Source organism: Nomascus leucogenys, unplaced genomic scaffold (assembly GCF_006542625.1).
Source record: "Nomascus leucogenys isolate Asia unplaced genomic scaffold, Asia_NLE_v1 000695F_125625_qpd_obj, whole genome shotgun sequence".
In the NCBI taxonomy this organism is placed as follows: Eukaryota; Metazoa; Chordata; class Mammalia; order Primates; family Hylobatidae; genus Nomascus; species Nomascus leucogenys.
Genome location: NW_022096269.1, coordinates 30,334 through 51,948, shown reverse-complemented (window position 1 = coordinate 51,948; position 21,615 = coordinate 30,334). Strand labels below are relative to the sequence as shown.

General features: G+C 42.2%; 1 protein-coding gene and 1 non-coding gene across 2 annotated transcripts in view; both read right to left on the bottom strand.

Annotated features, from left to right (window-relative positions):
- Positions 1-12,605, bottom strand: part of LOC100592762 (POTE ankyrin domain family member G-like) — a 31,470-nt gene extending 18,865 nt beyond the window's left edge. The window contains 6 exon segments of the mRNA XM_030808686.1: positions 179-249; positions 2,711-2,848; positions 4,160-4,266; positions 7,023-7,196; positions 7,357-7,471; positions 12,088-12,605. Of these exon segments, the coding sequence (XP_030664546.1) occupies positions 179-249; positions 2,711-2,848; positions 4,160-4,266; positions 7,023-7,196; positions 7,357-7,471; positions 12,088-12,605 (1,123 nt within the window).
- On the bottom strand, positions 1,362-1,468 carry LOC115833867. Its single transcript, XR_004029100.1, has one exon. It is a non-coding gene; the product is annotated as a U6 spliceosomal RNA (small nuclear RNA).
- Positions 12,606-21,615: the final 9,010 nt, after the last annotated feature.

The window sequence follows — 21,615 nt, the reverse complement described above, 5'->3', positions numbered from 1 at the left end:
TACAATGTAATAATAATATAAATAAAGTAGCACAATAAATGTAACACGATTGAATAATGTTGAAACCATCCCCACCTTTCCCCAGCCCATGGAAAGATTGTCTTCCACAAAACCGGTCCCTGCTGCCAAAAAGGTTGGGGACAACTGACCTAAAGTAATTCACTGTCACAAGTCTTACCTGGATTGCTGTTTTCAGAAGAAACTTTTAGCATCTGTTTTTCTTTGTAGTCAGAAAGTAACTGGCAAATTCTATGCATAAAAATATAATAAACCAAATTACCATTTTAATACTGATATAAAAAATACTTACCAAATGTAAAATTCTTAAGAGTATTTCAGACAATATCAGAATATCAGAACTTAATAGTATTATCCCATCCACTTATGAGTCCATTCTGCAAACTTCTCTTTAAGCTTCTAATTAAAGAAGAAAAAAATGTAGGGTGAAATACTCATAAATCGAGGGCATGTGACCCAGTAAATTAGGTTGCATTAGCATGACATAATAGAAAGTGTCCCAACTCTGCATAAGTCCTAGCTCCATAATGAACAGCTATTTGTTCTTGGACAACTTGCTTCTCTTAGGCTCAATGTCTTCTTCAACAAAGTGAGGACTTTGCTGCCTTATTTCACTAGGTTGTTATAAAGATTTAAGGAGATAACATTTTTTAAATGCTGAGAGAAATAGTAAAGCAATGGAATAATCTCTTCCTAAACTTTATGACTAAAATTATCCTGGAATCCCAAATAAAACCCAATGCATATTTTGTTCATAGGTTCTAATATGCAAATGTTGTAGTTTTCAGAAAATGTTATTGAGTCCTAATTTTGCCTTAGTTGTCCTACTCCTTATGGCTTATAATTCAGGGCATCTCAACTATGTCATAGTTTGTAACTGAATTTATTCATAAATATCTCATTAAAGTTGGTACTGTTGATTGTCCACTATTACGGAGTTGATCAATCACACCAAGGGCAGAAAAACCAATGGATGTTAAGACCTGGCTTGTACCCACGATCCTTCTTTACAGACTCAAACTCTCAGCCAGCAGATGTTTGTTAGGATAATGCTTTATACTGATGTTCCATTCCAGCTGACATGGGAGACCAAAAGTCTACTTTTATTTTTTTTAGTTTCCATGAAGAAGTTGCAAGTTGACATTCTGTAATTTTCGACATACATACTAACAATGTATTTTGCACCAAACACGTTATTCAGCTCAAAGTCATCTCACAGACCATCTTACATGACTATTTTTGCAGTGCAAATCATAATTTCAGTATGCACCCATTTTGCTTTGATCCACACTGTTTCCATAGAGCTAGTCAGCAAATAGTCAAATGACCTTCCAGTGACTGCACAAAATATGGAATGCTTCAAAGATTTGTGCTGCCTCCTTATGCAGAAGCCATGCTAACTTTCTCCGTATTGTTCCAATTTTAGGATATGTGCCGCCGAAGCAAGCACAAAGCCCTACTCTTACACATGATTAGTGATGAGTCATGGACAAGGCTTGGCTCTGTTAAGTCCAACTAACCTACTTGAGATTCTGAGAATTCTCTTCAATGGCTTCCTGTGAGCTAGAATTTGAAAATATTTTAAAATCTTGAGCTAGAGATGGAAGTAGCTTGGACGATTTTCATTATCATGTTAAATCAGATCACTCAAGGGGCCAACCACAGCTGGGAGCCACTGCTCAGGGGAAGGTTCATATGGGATTTTCTACTGCCCAAGGTTCTATACAGGATATAAAGGTGCCTCACAGTACAGATCTGGTAGCAAAGAAGAAGAAACACTGATCTCTTTCTGCCACATTATTTGAACCCCTCTGACCCTTTAGGACAAGCCCACCCAATACCTGCTAGAGAAAAGACCAACAACGGCCTCAAAGGATCTCTTACCATGAAGGTCTCAGCTAATTATTGGCTAAGATGCGGGTTCCACATTAGGTTCTGAATATGGGGGGAAGGGACAATTTGCTCACTTTGTGTGCGGATAAAGTCAGGATGCCCAGCAGCCAGAGCAGGGGGCCGGTGCTTTGGGAACAATGGCTGAGCATATAAGCATAGGTATGGGAACTAAAAAACGTTGTAACTTCAAAGTCACTGTATAAATCGCCATGAAGACTTGAGGGACCTGAATCTACCGATTCATCTTAAGGCAGCAGGACCAGTTTGAGTGGCAACAATGCAGCAACAGAATCAATGGAAACAACAGAATGATTGCAATGTCCTTCTTTTTTCTCCTCCTTCTGACTTGATAAAAGGGACTGTCTTCCTTGGATTTAGTGAACCCCTTCGGTTCCTGAAAAACTCAAGGAGTATATAGGACATAGTCCCCAGAAGACAGTACAAGACTTTCTGATAAACTGGACATTTCCAGGCCCAAATAACTAATCAGAAAAATCAAAGATGTGACACTATTTTTTATCCCATGCATAGGTGTTACACTTGGATGAAATGAACAATGTTGGGATCTCTAAGGATAAAGGTCTTAAAAGTCTTGAGATAAAGAATCCTGCACCCACTGGTGCTTCTAACTTGTCTTGCTTTTTGTCTGATTTCTGGCTGATGCAGAGGACTAACTCACTGCCACTCTAAAACTACCTGAACCAAACTATGACATCTCACTTGATATGTAAGATGCAACTGTTATAATTATTTTAAACCTCAATTTGGCATTAACTAGCCTTTTAATGTAAACACTTACACATTATGATGACTAGAAACAGCATACTCTCTGGCCGTCTGTCCAGATAGATCTTGAGAAGATACATCAATACTTTGCTCAAGTAGAAGGCTGACTATACTTGCTGATCCACAACATACAGCAAGTATGAGAGCAGTTCTAAAATGACAGAGATAGGAGCTGTAGTAAAGTTATTTTAAAAGCTAATTTGATATACGTTACCAATTTAACATCTTGCCTGTCCGTGCAGAATCAAACATTTACATGCACTAAAAGACACAAGCATCTTCAGTGCTCAAGTGTTCATCTTTGTAAAATACCACCAAGGTTAAAAGGAAGGGACAAAACAAACCCCTCTTATCTCAGTGGGGTATTGCATAGCAGAAGCTACTAATTTAAAGTCCTTTGATGGGCAAGAAACAATGTTAGGGCCACTTATCTGAAGTGAACAAAGATTTAAGTGAAGATTTCATCACAGCTTCCCTAGACTGATCCGCTGTAATAGAAAATCAGCTAGGGGGTAAAATAAATAAGAGCTCTCTGCATGCTGAAAGCAGTAAGATTAATAATAATGGTAAGAATAGTAGTCACAGGAGTTTCAGTTAATGATGCCAATAAGCATGTGCTAGGCACTGAATTAAATGCCACATCTATCTTTCTTTCTTATGCATAGCCAACTTTGAAGGATATATTCTCCTACTTTTCATTTTTGACAACATATTTGGTGGTAAATAACATTCCCAAGGTCACACACCTGGCAAGTAAGAAAGTTAGGAATTAAACCCAGTATTGTGTGAATCCAAAGTCTAGCTCTTTTCTCTTTATCACCCACCTATGGCTTGCCTTCATTAAAGGAAAAGTGTATCCACTTAAAACTATCTTCACTCCCTCTCTCCATACCAATTAAAAATAAAAACATCAAAATACACTGGAAATAAAAAAGGAAAAAAGCTGTTGAACCCACAGTATGTGGGAATAGCAATTAATTGTCATGTAGGGATAAGATAACAATATTCTTCAAAGAAAGCAACTTAAGGCAAAGTCATTGAAAAGACAAAAGGATTTTCTACCCCATTCATGTTTAATACAGTGTATTTAGTGGAAAAGCATGTAAGACACAGAGGTTAAAAACTATTAGAAAGGGTTAAGAAGTTCAATACTGAGTCATAAAGTAAACTAAAAGTTAAAGTTCAAACTTCATAAAATTAATATGAAATCCCTTTAGCTAACATAAGATCATGTAACCAAAAATGTCACATAACAAATAACATCAGTCAATATAATAAAAGATGAATCCTACTAAAACTGTTCTTTATGTTGCCCAGTCCAAATAACTGTTTTTCTACCTAACTGATTTGTGTTCATGCTGATCACTATATCCCAGTAAGTATACATTAATCTTATTAATTTAATATTTATGACTTCAGTGACTGCTATCTAGATCCCACAGATTAAAAGAAAGAACTATACCTTCCATATATATCCAGTGCATTTAAATTAGCTTTTTTCTTGATTAAAAATTTCACCACTTGCTGTTTTTGTTCATGTACACCAAGTAACAGTGGTGTGAGGCCATGCTGTAAAACAATATAAAGCAAAAACTTATGTAATTCAAAAAAGTACATATTCCTCAACCGAAGTGGAAATTTTATATAAGATCTTATGGATTTACACGCATATAAAGTAAATAAAATGTAGTCGCTTCCTTCTCACTCTTCTGTGCTTTCCCACACGCTGCTCCTTCCCTTGGAAACACCCCTTCTCTGCCTCACCACATTAACTCTAATCAACTCAAAAACTCACTTTAAACATTTACTGCTTCCAAGACTCTTTACTTCTAACCCAGCATTTGGTATGGCATTATTGGATGATAATATTTTTCCCATCTAAACAAACAGCTTCCTGAGGGCAGGAGCTGTATCTTTTGTCTGTATATCCTCAACCCTAAGACAAATTGTATATAAAGCAAGAATTTGCATGTAAAATATTTCTTTAGTTTCATGTTTTACTGAAAGTTCAACCTCCAACATGCAACAAAAATTGCTATTAAAACTCATACTGCCCATTTGAAAAAATTTTCCAACATTTATTTATTTAAAATCTATCTGTATTTAATTTTCCCAGATTGTTAACTAAATCCTCAGTTCATAGGACTACTGAAACTAAATTAACAGAATTCCTATCTGTATTCTTAGTAACTCCATGGTTTTAAGTGTTTAAAACTGCCATGCTGATTATGCCAAAGCTCTACATACTTGAGACACACTGGATAGTCCATAATACACAGCTTCAACTGACAAAAAATGGTTTAGAATTTGCTATAATTCTAATTGAGAAAACTCTGCTCTTAACGACTTACTGACCTAAGCACTTGAATGATTGAACAAAAAGACACAAAATCCTGAGAGGGCCATCCTCTACTTATTGAAAGACTACTCACAGCAAATTTCTAAAGACCTTCTGAATGGCAGTGAATAACTGATGGTAGAAAGGAAAATGTATTATTCTGTAACCTGATAGATACTACCAATAATATTCATTTTAATGTCTCAACCACAGAGATAAAAGTCAGACTAGGCCAGGAATGGTGGCTCACACCTGTAATCCTAGCATTTTGGGAGGCTGAGGTGGGTGAACCGCTTGAGCCCAGGAGTTCAAGACCAGCCTGAGAAACATGGCAAAAACCTCACCTCTACTAAAAAAAACAAAAAAAAACAAAAAAAAAACAAGTGAAGTTGGAGGACCATCTGAGCTTGGGGAGGTCGAGGCTGCAGTGAGCTGTGATCGCACCACTGCACTCCAGCCTAGGAAACAGAGTGAGACCCCATCTCAAAAAAAAAAAAGTCAGATTAATGTTATTGGAAAGATTTAAAGAAATCAGCACATATCCAACTCCAACTCTTCTAGAGCTACCTTAAGTTTCTCAGATATAAGAATTTACATATTACATTTCTGTATTCAGTGGTTCTTAAGCAGGAGTGTATCCAGATTTTGAGAAAATTGTTGTTGTTGTTACTGTTGTTGTTGTTGTTAGAGACAGGGTCTCATTATGTTGACCACGCTAGACTCGAACTCCTGAGCTGAAGCAATCCTCCCACCTCAGCCTCCCTAGCAACTGGGACTACAGCCATGCACCACCATGCCTGGCTTCAAGGAAACATTTTCAAATATACATATGCAGGCTTTATTACACTTTATCTTCAGGAAAATGCCTAGACTTGTGGATTGTTTAAACATTTTCCTCAGGTTACTGGGATGCACAATTCTAGCTGAAAGCTAGTGCAATAGACAATTACTTCGGTCTCATTTCTCACCCACATGACCAATTCCCTTTCTTATTTGAAGACTTGGCCAAAAAGAGTAAGGAGTAGGAGAGAGACCCATTTGCTGAAAACACCGCATAATTTTCCCTGGTAAGAGAACAGGGTCTAGTCAACTCAAAATCCAAATTGATCTTGTTACTTATTTATCTTCCACCTTCTCATCCAGACACTCTAGATTTGAAGGCAGAGCTGAGACTCTAATTGGCCATTTCTACCAGAATAGGATACTAAGTCAGTTAATTACTTGATATTCCCTCTGCTCAAGGGTTTCCCTATTCACTGCCAATCTGCTTCCTCAGAGGCCTCCTAAAATTGATCTCTAGGCAGTTTACAACCCACTAACTCCCTCTCCCAAACTGAAAACTGTCATTCTCTAAAATTGAAGAGAACCTTGTCTCACCATACAAAGGAAACAAATAAATCAACAACGCACACACACACACAACCTCTTCGTGGTCTCTTCCCTCTACTACCTAATTTCCAAATTGGCCCTGATATTTTGGATTGCTCTTTTTCCCTTTCCACTTCTGCCTCATGAGCAATCAGAAATATCTTAAGCCTTGCCACTGACAGGTGCATCACCTCATACCTATCACTGCTTTTTAGGAACTTGCCAAAGGAGCAGGATCTCTATTCACTGAAACATGTTTAAGTTTTCTTGGAGTTTTCATGTAAAACCTATTTCAGGGCAAATTTTGCCATTTTACATTCATTAGGGGGAAAAAATCCTAGGAGGGAAAAATTGAAAAATAGTAAGTATTACCTTTTATAAATTCAGTGTTTTCAAAAAAAATGTATTTACCACAAGTGCATTAAAAAAAACTGTACCCTCTAATGCTTCTTTGAAAGTTACAATATTTAAAATAAAATCTTAGAAAATTAGTTCATTTCAAAATATTTTCATTCAGGTTATGCTTGAGCTTCCAAATATGGAAGACTGGCCCTTACACAGGTCAATGTTAAAATGAATGCATTTCAGTATTTTGAAGATAAAATTGGTAGATCTATACCTTGTTTCTTGATTCGATATCAGCACCATATAAGAGCAGTGCTTTGGCCATTAATTTATCTTCATTGTAGATAGCATAGTGCAGAGTGGTATTTCCATACTCATCTGGAATATTTGGATCACTGCCATGTTCCAGCAACATTAACGCACATTCATCTTCCTGGCATTGTACGGCCTGTCAGTATTAGACCAAAAACAAATTACAAATCCTAGGAATTCAAAATAAACATTCCACAGCTTTTACCAACTACTTATATTTAAAGGAGAAAACTCATTTTTATGCTATGTATTGAAATCAAACCCACCTCATGCTGATATAGTTGGCTACTGCATACCTTTGTCAGAGCTGTCCTCTTTTTGTTGTCAAGGACATTAAGTTCACATCGTCTGTCCAGCAGGAGTTTTACTACTTCTGAATTCCCATTGGCAGAGGCCAGATGTAGAGCAGTCCTGTGAGAGTGAGAAGACTTTTTAGGAAATTGTACTGCACTAGCTACAGCCATATCAATGATTCACGTAATTGCAAACACTGAATAGCCTGCTATTACTCTGCCTTCAAAACAAACATTTAACTTTCCCATGAAAAAAACACACTATTTATTATCTCTCATTACTCGCTGTATTAATGAAAGAGCAGCCTATATGAATACAAAAAGCATAGCCCTTGGATGACATTCAACTTGGTCTGGAATCCTACTTGAAGCTCTGTCACTTCCTGGCTGTTGCTTAGCCTTTTGGGGTCTCAGTTTCCTCATCAATAAAATACGAATGAAAATAGTAGCTTTCTCACAGGAAACCACCATAATGCTCAAATGAGACTCTGCACAAAAAATATAGAATAGTTCCCTAACAGCTCAATAATTGTTAGATATTATAATTTTTACTAATACCACTAAAGACAACATTTGAATTAAGTGAGATGATACAATTATACCTACACTTTCAGGCATGTTTTAAATATTGCAGGTAACATTGTATTTTAGTGATTCTAAGATGATCATTGTCTCCATGTTGTCTCCACTGAAATACCACTTTCAATTCATGATTTACTATAATTGGTGGCATTTAAATAATTCTCTTATTGAGACATAAAATAATGGGGTATCATAAAATCCCTGGTGCCTTACATTAAGTAGAATATGTTATAACAGGTCTGGGGCGGTTCCAGTCAGATGACCAGCATTTAGATAAATTTTACTTCTTAAAAGTACTATGGAATAAGAGAGCTGAGGTGAAAACAAAAACAAATTTCTAAAATAAACCAATTTTTGCTTTGGTTTTCAATAAACTTTAAGCCAAAGAAAACTTGGAATTGAAATGAATAGCATGGGCTTATTTTTTTCAATACTTAGATTTACACAATGTATGTACATCAGATATTTCCAATGATTCATATTAGAATTTAAGACTGTTACAAATTTTCTCTTTTTAAATGGATTTATGAAACTACTTGTGGAATTGTTTTTCAACTTTTACATTCAGGGGTACATGTGCAGGATGTGCAGGTTTGTTACATAGGTAAACGTGCACCAAGGGGGTTGGTTGTACAGACTACTTCATTACCCAGGTGTTAAGCCCAGTACCCGTTCGTTCTATTTCCTGCTTCTTTCCCTCCTCCCACCCTCCACCCTCTGATAGGCCCCAATGTGTGTTGCTTCCCTCTAGGTATCTGTGTGTTCTCATCATGTAGCTCCCACATATAAGTGAGAACATGCAGTATTTGGTTTTCTCTTCCTGTGTTAGTTTGCTATGGATAATGGCTTTCAACACCATCCATGTCCCTGCAAAGGACATGCTCTCATTCCTTCTTTTATGGCTGCATAGTATCCCATGCTGTTTATGTACCACATTTTAGTTCTTAAAACAACTAAAACAGTCTTTATCCAAGACTTATAAATTTTCAAAAGGGCAGTTAAGAGTTGTCTTTTACTATTTTCTACCTTCAGAAATGCTTCTGTTTGAAAGGAGGGAGAAAAAGCTTCAATTGAGATTAAGTCCTAATGCCCCAATTTTAAATCTCTCAGCTTGCTTAAGCCCAGCAGGTAAACATGAAGTTTTCAAAGATGGAAGGATCCTAAGAGATAGTAGAATATGCCTGCCCCATAATAGGTGTCTGGCTTATGTCTGATGACTAAAAGGATTGAAAAAATGGAAGAACACAGCTTGGGAGTTCAATATTTTTAAAGAAAACTCCTGTAGAGTAGGGGCAATACATTTGCAATAGTAATAATCATTTATATTTGCTATTTTAATTTTCACAAATATATAACAACTAAAATGATTAATTCATACTTTTTACATGTTAATCTATATATAATGAAAAGGTAATTATGTAATAAAATGTATATACAATAACATCTACAGCAACAGGTAAACACAATCCCTCTACTTCTGAAGAGGGTAAAAGTTCACAGAAGATAGCCAACCACAGAAATAAAAATAAATAATAGAATGTGAGAAACTATTTGCATCTATGCAAGAAGCATATTCCTTCTCTTCCCAAGGATTATTTCATTACTAATGAACCTTAACTAAAACTTCAGATGTTCATTGCAGAAATCACAGATAATAGAAAGGGAAAAACTTCACTTACAAATCCCCAGAAACAAGTTTGATTGTATTTTCTACATATTTTCAGCTAACACAAGAGCAGATTCTGTTCGTGTATATGTGTAACAAACTGATTTTTTTCTCACTTGATATAGCAAAGTACATCTTTGCATGTCGACATATCTCTCTATCTACTGACATCCTCAATAGTTACATATTATTCCATCCTATGGATGCACTGAAATTTGTTCATGAAATCTTTATATGGGTTCTTCTAAATACACTGCTATTTTAAGCAATACTAAGAAAAACAGACATCTATTTGGTAAAGATATTTCAGTATAATGGAATTGATGAGTAAAAAGCATAACATTTTAAAAATGTGGTTCTTACCACTGAAGTGTCTGTTTGAAAATGTGCAGCAATTTAAATTTTAAACAACTATATAAGTACCACTGTTCTTCATCCTCACAAACTTTGTGGATAGAAAACAGTATTTCTTTTTTTTTTGAGATGGAGTCTCACTCTGTCACCCATGCTGGAATGTAGTGGCATGATTTCAGCTCACTGCAACCTCCACCTCCCTGGTTCAAGCAATTCTCTTGCTTCAGCCTCCTGAGTGGCTGAGATTACAGGTGTGTGCCACCATGCCCAGCTAATTTTTTATATTTTTAGTAGAGATGGGAGTTCACCACACTGGCCAGGCTGGTCTCAAACTCCTGACTTCATGATCCACCTGCCTCAGCTTCCTAAAGTGCTGGGATAACAGGCATAAGCCACTGCACCCGGCCTTTCATTCCTCCTCTAACTTAAATAGAAAACAGTATTTCATTCCTCTTCTAACTTAAATTCCTTCTCCTACCAGGAACGCTATCTTTTCCTATGCGTACAGGTCACTGGTAGATATGCAAAAAAGTACTTTGCCCAATTTTAAAATGTGCTTATTTTATTATATCTGCATATATAGGCCAGGCACGGTGGCTCACGCCTGTAACCCCAGCACTTTGGGAGGCCACGATGAGTGGATCACGAGGACAGGAGTTCAAGACCAGCCTGGCCAAGATGGTGAAACCCCATCTCTACTAAAAATACAAAACAATTAGCCAGGCGTGGTGGCAGTTGCCTGTAATCCCAGCTACTCAGTGGGCTGAAGCAGAGAATTGCTTGAATCTAGGAGGCAGAGGTTGCAGTGAGCCAAGATTGCACCACTGCACTCCAGCCTGGGCAACAGAGTGAGACTCCATCAAAAAAATATATAAATAGGCATTTGTGTTTTCTTCTGGTATGTTTCTCTTTTCATATATTTAAAATTTTTAATCTATACTCTTATTTTTGTGATATAAACATCTAGCTAGTTTTCTCCAAAAATGAATTATGAACAATCCATCTTTTTTAAATAATAAAAAACATCACCATTATCAAGTGCTAAATTCTTACATATATTTGGGTATTTCTAAATTTCCTATTCTGTTTTATTCATTGATGTCTTTTCAGCTGTTAGTAAACACTTTGTGGAAATAGATAACATGCACATTTTGATATCTGGAAAAGCAAGCCTTTTTCCATTCTGTTACAAAAAAATTTATCACAATAATAAAAGACAGCATGTATAATTTAAAAATGCTAAAACTGCTATTTTTATTTGGCTTAGGTAAAAGTGATAAATAGAAAAAGCTCACCTTTTTTTTTTTTTTTTTTTTTGAGATGGAGTCTCGCTCTGTCTCCCAGGCTGGAGTGCAGTGGCGCTATCTTGGCTCACTGCAAGCTCCGCCTCCCGGGTTCACGCCATTCTCCTGCCTCAGCCTCCTGAGTAGCTGGGACTACAGGCACCTGCCACCGCGCCTAGCTAATTTTTTAAACATTTTTCAGTAGAGACGGGGTTTCACCATGTTAGCCAGGATGATCTCGATCTCCTGACCTCGTGATCCGCCCGCCTAGGCCTCCCAAAGTGCTGGGATTACAGGCATGAGCCACCCTGCCCAGCCAAACAGCTCACATCTTAAGAAAATTCGATCTTCCTATTTGAGCACACGAACCATCTTCCCATTTCAGTTTCCTTCTAAGGTTCCTCAGTAAAGAACATACTTACATAGTGTACATTTATATAAAACCCATACTGGATTTTATTTGAAGAATATTTAGCCCTGAAGTCGATGTGTTATGGGGCTTCATTCTTAGTTCTCAATATACATTTTTCTATAATGTATAGAACATTGTTTTAAAATCTGTAGATTAAAAATCTGCTGCATTGACAATTTTGCGAGTTAAATCACTTTAAAACAGTCTATTATTGTTCTACGAGGAAAATTATAATTTGATTGGAAATCAGCTAAAGTTTTGTTTTTGTGTTGCAGCTCATAAAGGGGCCTGCGCCCTGACCTCTCTGAGGTTTCCACATCCAAGGTGGTGTGAGGCCTGCGGAGGCGAGAAAGCCAGGTCCCCCTCCTCCCCTGCCAGGAGGGTATGTCCCCATCATCCCCCCACGTCCCACCTCCTCCCAGCCCAGGCCTGGTTACTTTTGCTTGTCCTTCTCGTTCACGTCAGTGTCCCTGAGCATGACGATGAGATCCTTTCTGGGGACTTTACCCCACCAGGCAGCTCTGTGGAGCTTGTCCAGATCTTCTCGATGGACGTGGTACCTGGGCTCCATGAAGCCGCTGTCATCGTAGTCTCCCCAAGCGCCCACTTTGTTCTTGCCACTCCCCCTGCAGCAGGGGAACCAATGGCAGCACCACTTGCCCATCTTGCTCCTGAGCGTCTTCATAGCAGAGTCGTCGTGGTATCCAGAAGTGCCCACGTTGCCCTTGCCGCTCCCCCTGCAGCAGGGGAAGCAGTGGTGGCACCACTTGCCCATCTTGCTCCTGAGCATCTTCATAGCAGAGTCGTCGTGGTCTCCAGAAGTGCTCACGTTGCTCTTGCCTCTCCCCCTGCAGCAGGGGAAGCAGTGGCAGCACCACTTGCCCATCTTGCTTCTGAGACCAAATGGCTTCTTCACAGAGGAGGCAGCCGGCATTGAACCAACCTCAGCCACCATCTGCTTTTAACAGGAGAGGCCTGCAGTAGCGAGCAGATCGCGTCTACCAACCAGTTTCACCAACTAGCAGGTAACTTCGGGTTTCCAATCTGTTTGAAAAGTCAATCCCAGCCAAAACCTGCCAACCCCAGCAGGGGAGCCCAGCCCACCCCACCCAGGGAAAACCCACACCCATCCGGGGTGACCCCACGCCCACCCCAGGAAGGGCCACCCCCCGCCAAAGAAAACACCCGGCCCACCTAAGGGAATGCCAAACCCAGCAGAGAAAAGGTCAAGCCCAGCAAAAGAACGTGAGAGAGGAAACGTCAATCCAAGAAGGAAAGATCAATCCAAGCGACCAACGCCAAGCCAAGCCAAGAACGCAAAGCCAAGCCAAGCCGCTACAGGCCAGCCAAGCCGTTACGCACGTGCGGCATGCGCGTGCAGTTACACGCCGGCCAAACCGTTACGCACGTGCAGCGTGCGTGTGCAAACCGTTACAGGCCAGCCAAGCCGTTACACACCTGCGGCATGCGAATGCAGTTACACAGCAGCCAAACCGTTATGCGCGCGCGGCGTGTGCGTGCAAGCCGTTACAGGCCAGCCAAGCCGCTGCCGCGCATGCGGCGGGCGCGTGCGCGTGCGGCGTGCACATCTCAGGTGGCGTCAGTGCACGTGGCACAGACAGTGGCCGATGCGTGCAACCCACATAAGTCTTGGCGCCACGAATGTCACTGACAGCTTGGTGTTCCTGGCAAACTTCCCGTGGGAGTCAGCCGAGCTTTCAAGCCACTGAGAAGCCTCTGGTGAAAAAAAAACCTCTTGAAGCAGGACTGGGGCTAAGCGGTCGGAACTTGAGGATGCTGACAGCCTCCTCTGAAGAAAGCCCCCAGGACACTCCTGGCGGTGCTGTTGTGCGTGGCAGCTGCTGCAGCTCGGAGCACGGGCTGGCGGAGCTGGCTACAAATGGCCTCAAAATCACGGAGCATGTTCTCACTCATAGGTGGGAATTGAACAATGAGAACACACGGACACAGGAAGGGGAACATCACACACCGGGGCCTGTTGTGGGGTGGGGGGAGGGGGGAGGGATAGCATTAGGAGATACACTTAATGCTAAATGACGAGTTAATGGGTGCAGCACACCAACATGGCACATGTATACATATGTAACAAACCTGCACGTTGTGCACATGTACCCTAAAAATTAAAGTATAATAAAATTAAAAAAAATCATGGAGCACAAGACGCCCACCGAGCCCAGCGCCTGCCTGAGGTGCCTTCGACGCCTGCTCCTCTTTGCTCCGCACCCAGAACACGAGGCCATCAGCGAGGGGGCATTTGGGGCCACAGGATCACAGTCAGCTCCTGCCCCGGTGCCCCCTGCCTGTCCAAGCCAGGGCCAACACTTGTGGGGCTTCTGGCCTGGGGGGCTCTGCTCCACTGGCATGCAATAGGGTCAAGGTGCAGGCCGTTGTGTCCAGGCCGGCAAGAGGGGGCTTGGAGGAGCATCTACCACTGATGGGGAGATGCAGAAAGGCAACTCCATGTGCAGATCCTGGGAACAGGACACTGAGCCTCCCTGGTGCTGGCCTCTCACAGCTGGACCACCTCGACCATCCTACCGGGACCCTTCTGCTGCGAAGCTTTATGCAGCCAGGCTGCTTCACCCAAACCACAGGTGCTTTGGTGTGGGAGGAAAAATGGATTCTGAGCCTGGACACCAACCTGCTCTTACCAAAAGAAGTAGAGGGGAAGCCAATCACAAGTGCAAAAAAAAGAAAAAAAAAAGCACTATTTTGTAACTGAAGTCTTGCCTGGATATGCAGGGTTAAGCTAAAGCTCCTCTTGCTTGATACTAAATTAAATTTTCAATGAAACGAAAAGAAGACACGCACACTAAATTTCCTTGTTCCTCTATGATCCCGAGCCAGGAAGCAAAAGGAAGCCTGGCCTCCTGGACTCTCTCCCCAGCTGGGGGCTGAGTAGTTTCCTCCAGGGTCACAGGGAGCAGCTGGGCTCAGTGGTGCCAGGCTGCCCTTCCTTCCTACATGGGCATCCTCAAACCTTCCATTGCCCCAAACAGAGTGCCATGATCCGGGTTCAAATCCCAGCTCCGGCACTCGCCACCTGTGTTACCCGGCAAATGCCTTACCCCCAAGGCACTTGCTGTCTGTGTCGTTCCTGACAGGAGGGATGGGAGCTGGTGGCCCTGGCATGAAGCGCTGTTAACAGTCAAACACAAGCAGGAGCACGCAGACACCTGGGTGGGGGACTGCCCTTCTGGGGGTGCTCACCAAAGAGCACCTACCCATCTGCCGAAGTGGCCTTGCATGTCTCAACACTTATTAGGCACCTGACCATGGGAAATCCCTGAACAAAGCCCTGAGCTGCCCTGGGGAATGTGACCAGGGTGATGGACCAGGAAGGACAGTCTGGGGTGCTTGGCATGAGTAAGGATAGGCTGGGGAAATGCCAACCTCTTCCCACCAGCTTTGCGTCCCAGGGCACCCTCAGTGGACAGAGAACCCAGAGATGCCACAAGGCTTGAGCTGCATCCTAACCATCCTGAGTTCCAGCCCAGCCATGGCCCAGGCCCGAGGGTACTTTGGGTGCTAAGTTGGGATGACAAGGGGCCAGGTGACACTCCTGTGTTCCAGGATCTGGTCAAGAAGGTGGTACCCTGTCACTGCCTAGCTCCATCTGGTCTCAGTGGAACAAGAAGGGCAGGAAGCCTCTAGCACCCACCCTCTGGGCCACCAACACCCAGGTCCACAGTGTGGCCACCTGAGTCAGCACCACCTGCTTTGGGGACCAGAGCATGAAGGCCCAGATACGAGGAGCATAGTGCAGCAGTGGATGCAGGTGGGCAGGATGTGCTGTGCGGATCCAAGGAGCCCCTCTCTGGAGGCTTGGGCATAACCTCTCCATCTTATTGACACAATATTTTACCTCTTTGTAGGACAGATACAAATACTTGTTACATGCATAAAACGTGTATTCTGGTTACTTTGAATATTTACTCATAATAATGTTACTTAGTCACCACAGCCTGCTGTCAGACATTACAGCTTATTTCTTCTAACTGTAGGTTTGTACCCAATAGCCAACTTCTCTTCATTCTCCCTTCCACATACCCAGTCTTCCTGGCCTCTGGTATTGCCATTGTATTCTCTGTGTCCACGGGATCAAGTTTTTTTAGCTCCCACGTGAGTGAGAACCTGCACAACTCCAGAATAGTTATCAAAACCGGGAATTACTGTTATTATTTTTTGAGATGGGCTGTCACTCAGGCTGGAACGCAGTGGTGCAATCTTGTGTAACTGCAGCCTCAACCTCCCAGGCTCAAGCAGTCCTCCCACCTCAGCCTTCTGAGTAGCTGGGACTACAGGGGTGTGCTACCATGACTGGCCAAGTTCTGTATTTTCGGTAGAGATGAGGGGTCTCACCATGTTGCCCAGGTTGGTCTCCCACTCCTGGCCTCAAGCTATCCTCCTGCCTCAGGCTCCCAAAGTGCTAGGATTACAAGCCTGAGCCACCATACCTGGCCTGATCCCAGTTTTAGAAAAACTCTGTAACTAAATTTAGATGAAAATATATGAATATGTTCAGTGATTGCTTTCACATTTTCTAAACTGCTTTTTTATATCACTGAGAGTCTTCCATAAATGTACTTTGGTTTGAAGTATTTTCTTGAAGTCAGACATATTTAGCTGTGACCTGGAACAGTTCTTCTTACAGCATCCCCTCCCTGCAAACTGCAGGTCCTGAGGTCAGTGGCCCTTGACTCTATGGACTCTATGTTCTTCCCTGGATCCAGACCCTAACTCAGGGGATGGTGGCACCGCCTCCTGCCCGGCTCTTGGCTGCCTGCACTGCTAGTCATGGGTGAGAGGATGGCCTGCCCCAGATGAGTGTCAAGTGTGTGTGTTAGTGTGCTTTTGCTGCATTTCTTGTGTCTTGCTTTTGTCATCTTTCTCCCTTTCCTTCCTGAGGCCTGCACAGGGCAGCTGTGCTACCCACCTCTGAATGTGGGGTGAGCTGTGGCCCAGGCCTGGGTACCTGCTGGGACCTCCCAGGAGATGTGTGGGAGCAGACACCAGGTGGGCTCAGACACTCTAATGGGCACTTGTGCCTTGTTCTGTCCCTGTCATTTGAGGCCTTTTTGGCCAATGGGAAAGCAGACCCCTCTGGCAGAAAAAGGTCCACTTTGCCGCAGGCTGGGGTGGCAACTCTGCCCGCAGGTTGGACCCGTCGGTCTCATCGTGAACCCCCACGGGCAACTGGCACTGGGAGAAGTAGAGAATGTGTGGGTTCTGCCTGCTGTCTTCACGTGTGGAGACAGGGTCCTGCCAACCGGTCTCCTGGAGGTGGCACTGCCTCCTGTGGGTGCCATGTGTGCCAGAATCCAAGCATGGGTGTACACGGGGGCTGAGCCCACTCACAACCCAGGACAGAGTTGCTTGGCTGTTCTGGGGCTGGGAGATCTCCAAAAGCGTACCAGACCCAGCATCATCAGTGGCTCTCCCACTCTCAATGCCTTGGTCTTTCTGCTTTTTTGGCTGTCACATTGGCACATTTCTTGGTGCCACCAAAACAACTCAAAATAATCTCTTTTCAGTCATGCCTGAATAACATTAACTGGCTTCAGGTTTCCTGAAAACAGAGCAAGTGAAAATCCAGAAAAAAGGGCTACTTGTTTTCTTCCTCTGATGGTCCAGCCTGTCTTCAACCACAGGACCCCACACTGGCCTGGGGTCTGAGTCTCCTGGATTAGTCGCTGTCTAGCTTTGATCAAAACCATGAGCAACTGAAGCAGAATATCAACGTGGAAAATGCTCTGGGTTGTCCCCATGTTGGGAAATTATTGTCCAACAAACGAGTAGCTGTCCAAAGCAGTGCAAGGCAACTAGTGTGCCCTGGAGCTTGTCAGAGGAAGCGTTCAAGAGTGTTTTCTGTCTCATTCAGCAAGTCTCACTTCTTTTTTATGTTCTAAATCAGAACATAGAATCATGGGCCAGGCTTGCAAGAAGCAAACCTTAACTTCTGTCCACATGTACTTAGCCAGGGCTCATTTGAATGGCCATATGTAGCATCAAAGAGGCTGGAAAGGAGTGTAATGGTGTGACTAGTAGAAACAGGAGACATGTTTGTTGTTCTTCACCCCATGCATACTAAGGATGTTTTTAGAAAAAACAAACTTTTTTTTGCTCAAGCACAGTTTATGCGACAGAATGTGATTCAAAATCTAATTTCACAAAATAAATCCAGAGGAGAGACTTGAGGGAAAAGGGCAAAGATGTAACTCAATAAAGTCCATAACATCACAGAATAAGGTGATGGTGATGGTTTCTAACCTTGAGAATGTAAGTGGGTTCTTCAATTTCTAAAATTTATCAGTTCTTGAACCCAAGAAATCAGAATAGATCATAACAGAAAAAAATGACCTAGCTTTCACCTAGACAAGTTAGAAAATGCAGAAGTAGCCTGGCAGAACTACAACCATCTGACCTTTGACAAAACCACAGAAATAAGAAATAAAGAAAAGGCTCACTATGCGACGAATGGCACTGGGATACATGACTAGCCATGTGCAGGAGAATTAACACTGCAGCCCTGCTTCTCATCATATGGAAAATTAACTCAAGATCAACCAAAGATTGAAATAGAAGACTTCAAATATAAAAGTCCTAAGAGACAACCTATCAAACACCTTTCTCAACATAGGCTTTTGCAAACCACTTAGACAATTAATACCCAAAAGAAATGCAACAAAAAGCCAAAAGTACAAGTCTGGCCTAAGAAACTACAGACCTGCTGCACAGCAAAGCAACTAACACAGTAAACACACAGCCTACATGATGGGAGAAACTGTTCCCAAACCAAGCATCTGACCAAGTTCTAACAGCCAGAATCTAGAGGACCTTACCTAAATCAAGAAGCAGAAAAATAACCCAAGTAAAAAATGGGCAAATGACACAAACACACTAGTCAAAACAAGACCTAAAAAAGACCAACAGACACGAGAAAATACTCAACATCACTAATCATCAGAGATGAGGTACCAGTGCCATCACACACCAGTCAGAATGGCCATTTGTCCAAACACAAAACATATTTGTGTAGCAGTAGATAAAAGCGAACACGGCTACACTCTTGGGGTAATGCAAACTAGGTCTCAAACTGCGGAGAGCAGTTTCAAGATTTCTCAACAACAACAAGGAGGGAAAGGAAGCAGAGCTACCCTTCGACCCAGCAATCCAACCCTCTTTGGATTGCTTTGACCCAGCAATCCAATACAATCTTTGGTTGTATCTACCCAAGGGAAAAATACATGTGTCTATCAAAAAGACACAGACATTTGCATGTTCACAGGAGTGCTACTCACAGGAATAAAGACGTGGACCTGACCTAGATGCCAACAGAAAATCAGATGTGATACCTATGCACCACAGAATACTAAGAAGCCACCAAGGCAAATCAAACACAGAAACAAAATCATGCCCTCAGCAGAAACATAGATGGAACTGCAGGCCACTCTGCTAAGCAAACTCAGGCAAGAACAAAAGACCAAACACCGCAGGTTTTCACTTATAGGAAGAAACTCAACACTGAATACACACGAACATAAAGATGAAATCAACAGATGCTGGGTACTACCAGACAAAAAAGGAGGGAGACAGGAAGCCTTGGAGGAAGAATGATCCAACAGGTGCTGTGTTCACCACCTGGGTGACGGGTACGTTAGGACCAAGCATCAGAAGTCTGCTGTATAGCCATGTAGTGAAATGAACCTGCAGGCGTACACCCCTCGATCACAATAAAAGTAGTTATCATTTTAGAAAACCCAGCTTTGGAAACAGAAATAGAAAAAAAGGAAGAAAATACAAGAAAACACACAAAACAAAAAATCCATCCATTAGTGGCATGAACACTGAAAGATAACCAAATGGACACAATGAAGGAGCCAAATAATCAACCCACAATTATAAACACTGAACCCATGGGATTCTTGCTTTTCCCCCAAAAGCACACCAAAGGCACGATGGTTGAAGAAACTGGGGGGTCACGTGCAAAGGACTGAAGTAACCCTTCCCTTACACAAGACACAAAGCGACACAAAATCCACTGAACACCAAAGGGCAATTGTGAAACCAAAACCTCCAAGGAAAACATATAGGGTGTGTGTCTACTGCGGGGAAACTTGAACCTGTGCACCTAAACTACAAACAGAAAACACACAGGAATCAAATACCCGTGGACCATACAATGGCTTCACCATCTCGCTTTTCTTCTCAAAGGGACACAGAAATCACCGCTAAGAAAAGCTAATGTAACCATTTAAGACTAAGGACAACCTCAGAGCTTCACACAGCTTCAACAATGGAGAGAAAACAGTGAACCCAACAGAAGACATCCCCACAGACTGGGAGAAAATTATGGAAAACTGTGGATCTGGAAGGGCTTCTTATCTAACATATTCAAGAAACTCATGGTCCTAAGTGGAAAAAAACATAAAAACCAATACACACGCTAAAAATGCCCAAAGGACTGGCATGGGCATTTCTGAAAAAACCTGAAACAGACTCGCGGGTAACAGAAGTTTCTCCACATCAGTAATCATCCCCTAAATGCAAATCCCAACCACACTCAGATACTGCCACACTCCCCAGAGAACGAGTATAACCAGGAACAGTAATAAAACTTTTTGAAGATAAGGGCAGTGTAGATTTGCAGACAGAGAAACTCTCACACACTATTGGTAGGAATGCAAATTTGTATACCCACTGGGAGAGACAGCAGGAGGTTTCTGAAACAACAGTACAACTACCAGTTCCTCTAGCCATCCCAACATTGGGTATACCAGCAAAGCCAAGGAAACTTGCAACTTAAGGAGATATTTGCTTTCCCATGTTTGATGAAGTACTCCGGACAATAAGCAGGGTATGGAGGTAACCTACCTGTCCATCCACGGAGGAAGAAATGCAGGAAATGAAAGATGCATGCACGATGGCATTCTCCTCAGCCATCAAACTTCTGGACAGCAGGTCACTTCCAGCAAGATGGAGAAACCTGAAGGACATTAAGTTAAAGGAAAAGAGCCAGCAGAGGAAGACAAACGCAAACACAGCACAATCTCACGCGCGTGGAATCTAATGAAGTGCATCTCATAGAGAAGCAACGTCAATAGTGCATACCAGAGGCTGAGGGGAGGCTTGGAAACAGCTACAAAGTGATGCTCAGATGAATGGCAAGAATTCTGGTGTTCTACGGCTTAGCAGGGTGACTAGGCTTAACAATATCCTAGCATAATATTCAATATAGCAGGAAGGGGTGATTGGGATACTCTCTCCACCAAGAAATCCTCACTATAGCCTGAAACAGAAACGCGAGGTCCTGTAATTTGATCACAACAGCACTGATCCATATGTCAAATGGTCCCTTGCACCCTTAAAGTAAAAGCATAGACCATGTGAAATTTTTGTTTTCAAATAGGATCACGCCACATTTCTGAAAAGTCCTGTGGGACAGTGAAGTGCCCTGCACTCCCAAAGCAGTTCCTACACACACAAAGTCGGCAGAGCGCCATCACACTCTTCCACTTTAAACTACTTCCCAAAGCGTCAGTTACCCAGATGCTTTGTGACAGGCATTAGCAGAGAAACACAGGCCAATGGACACAATGAGGGTGCCCAGGAGTAAATTCAAATTGATATAGCGTACGCACATGTTTAGAAAAAACCGCAAAAGTCACCACAGGAAGGGAGAGTCTGTCCAATACAGTGTTCTGAGAACTGGATATTCCTAGACAAAATAACAACATAGGGTCCTTATTGTGTGAAATTCACAACAATCTACTCAACATGAATGAAAGACCTATACCCAAAACTTGAAACTACCACTCTCTGAGAAGAAAGTACATGGTGTGCAGATACCTGGGTCAACCTGGATCTATGCTTACAGTTTGCAAAAAGGAAAATGAAAAAATATGGGAGAAAGAAAAGAATACAAACAACAAATAAGCAAAACT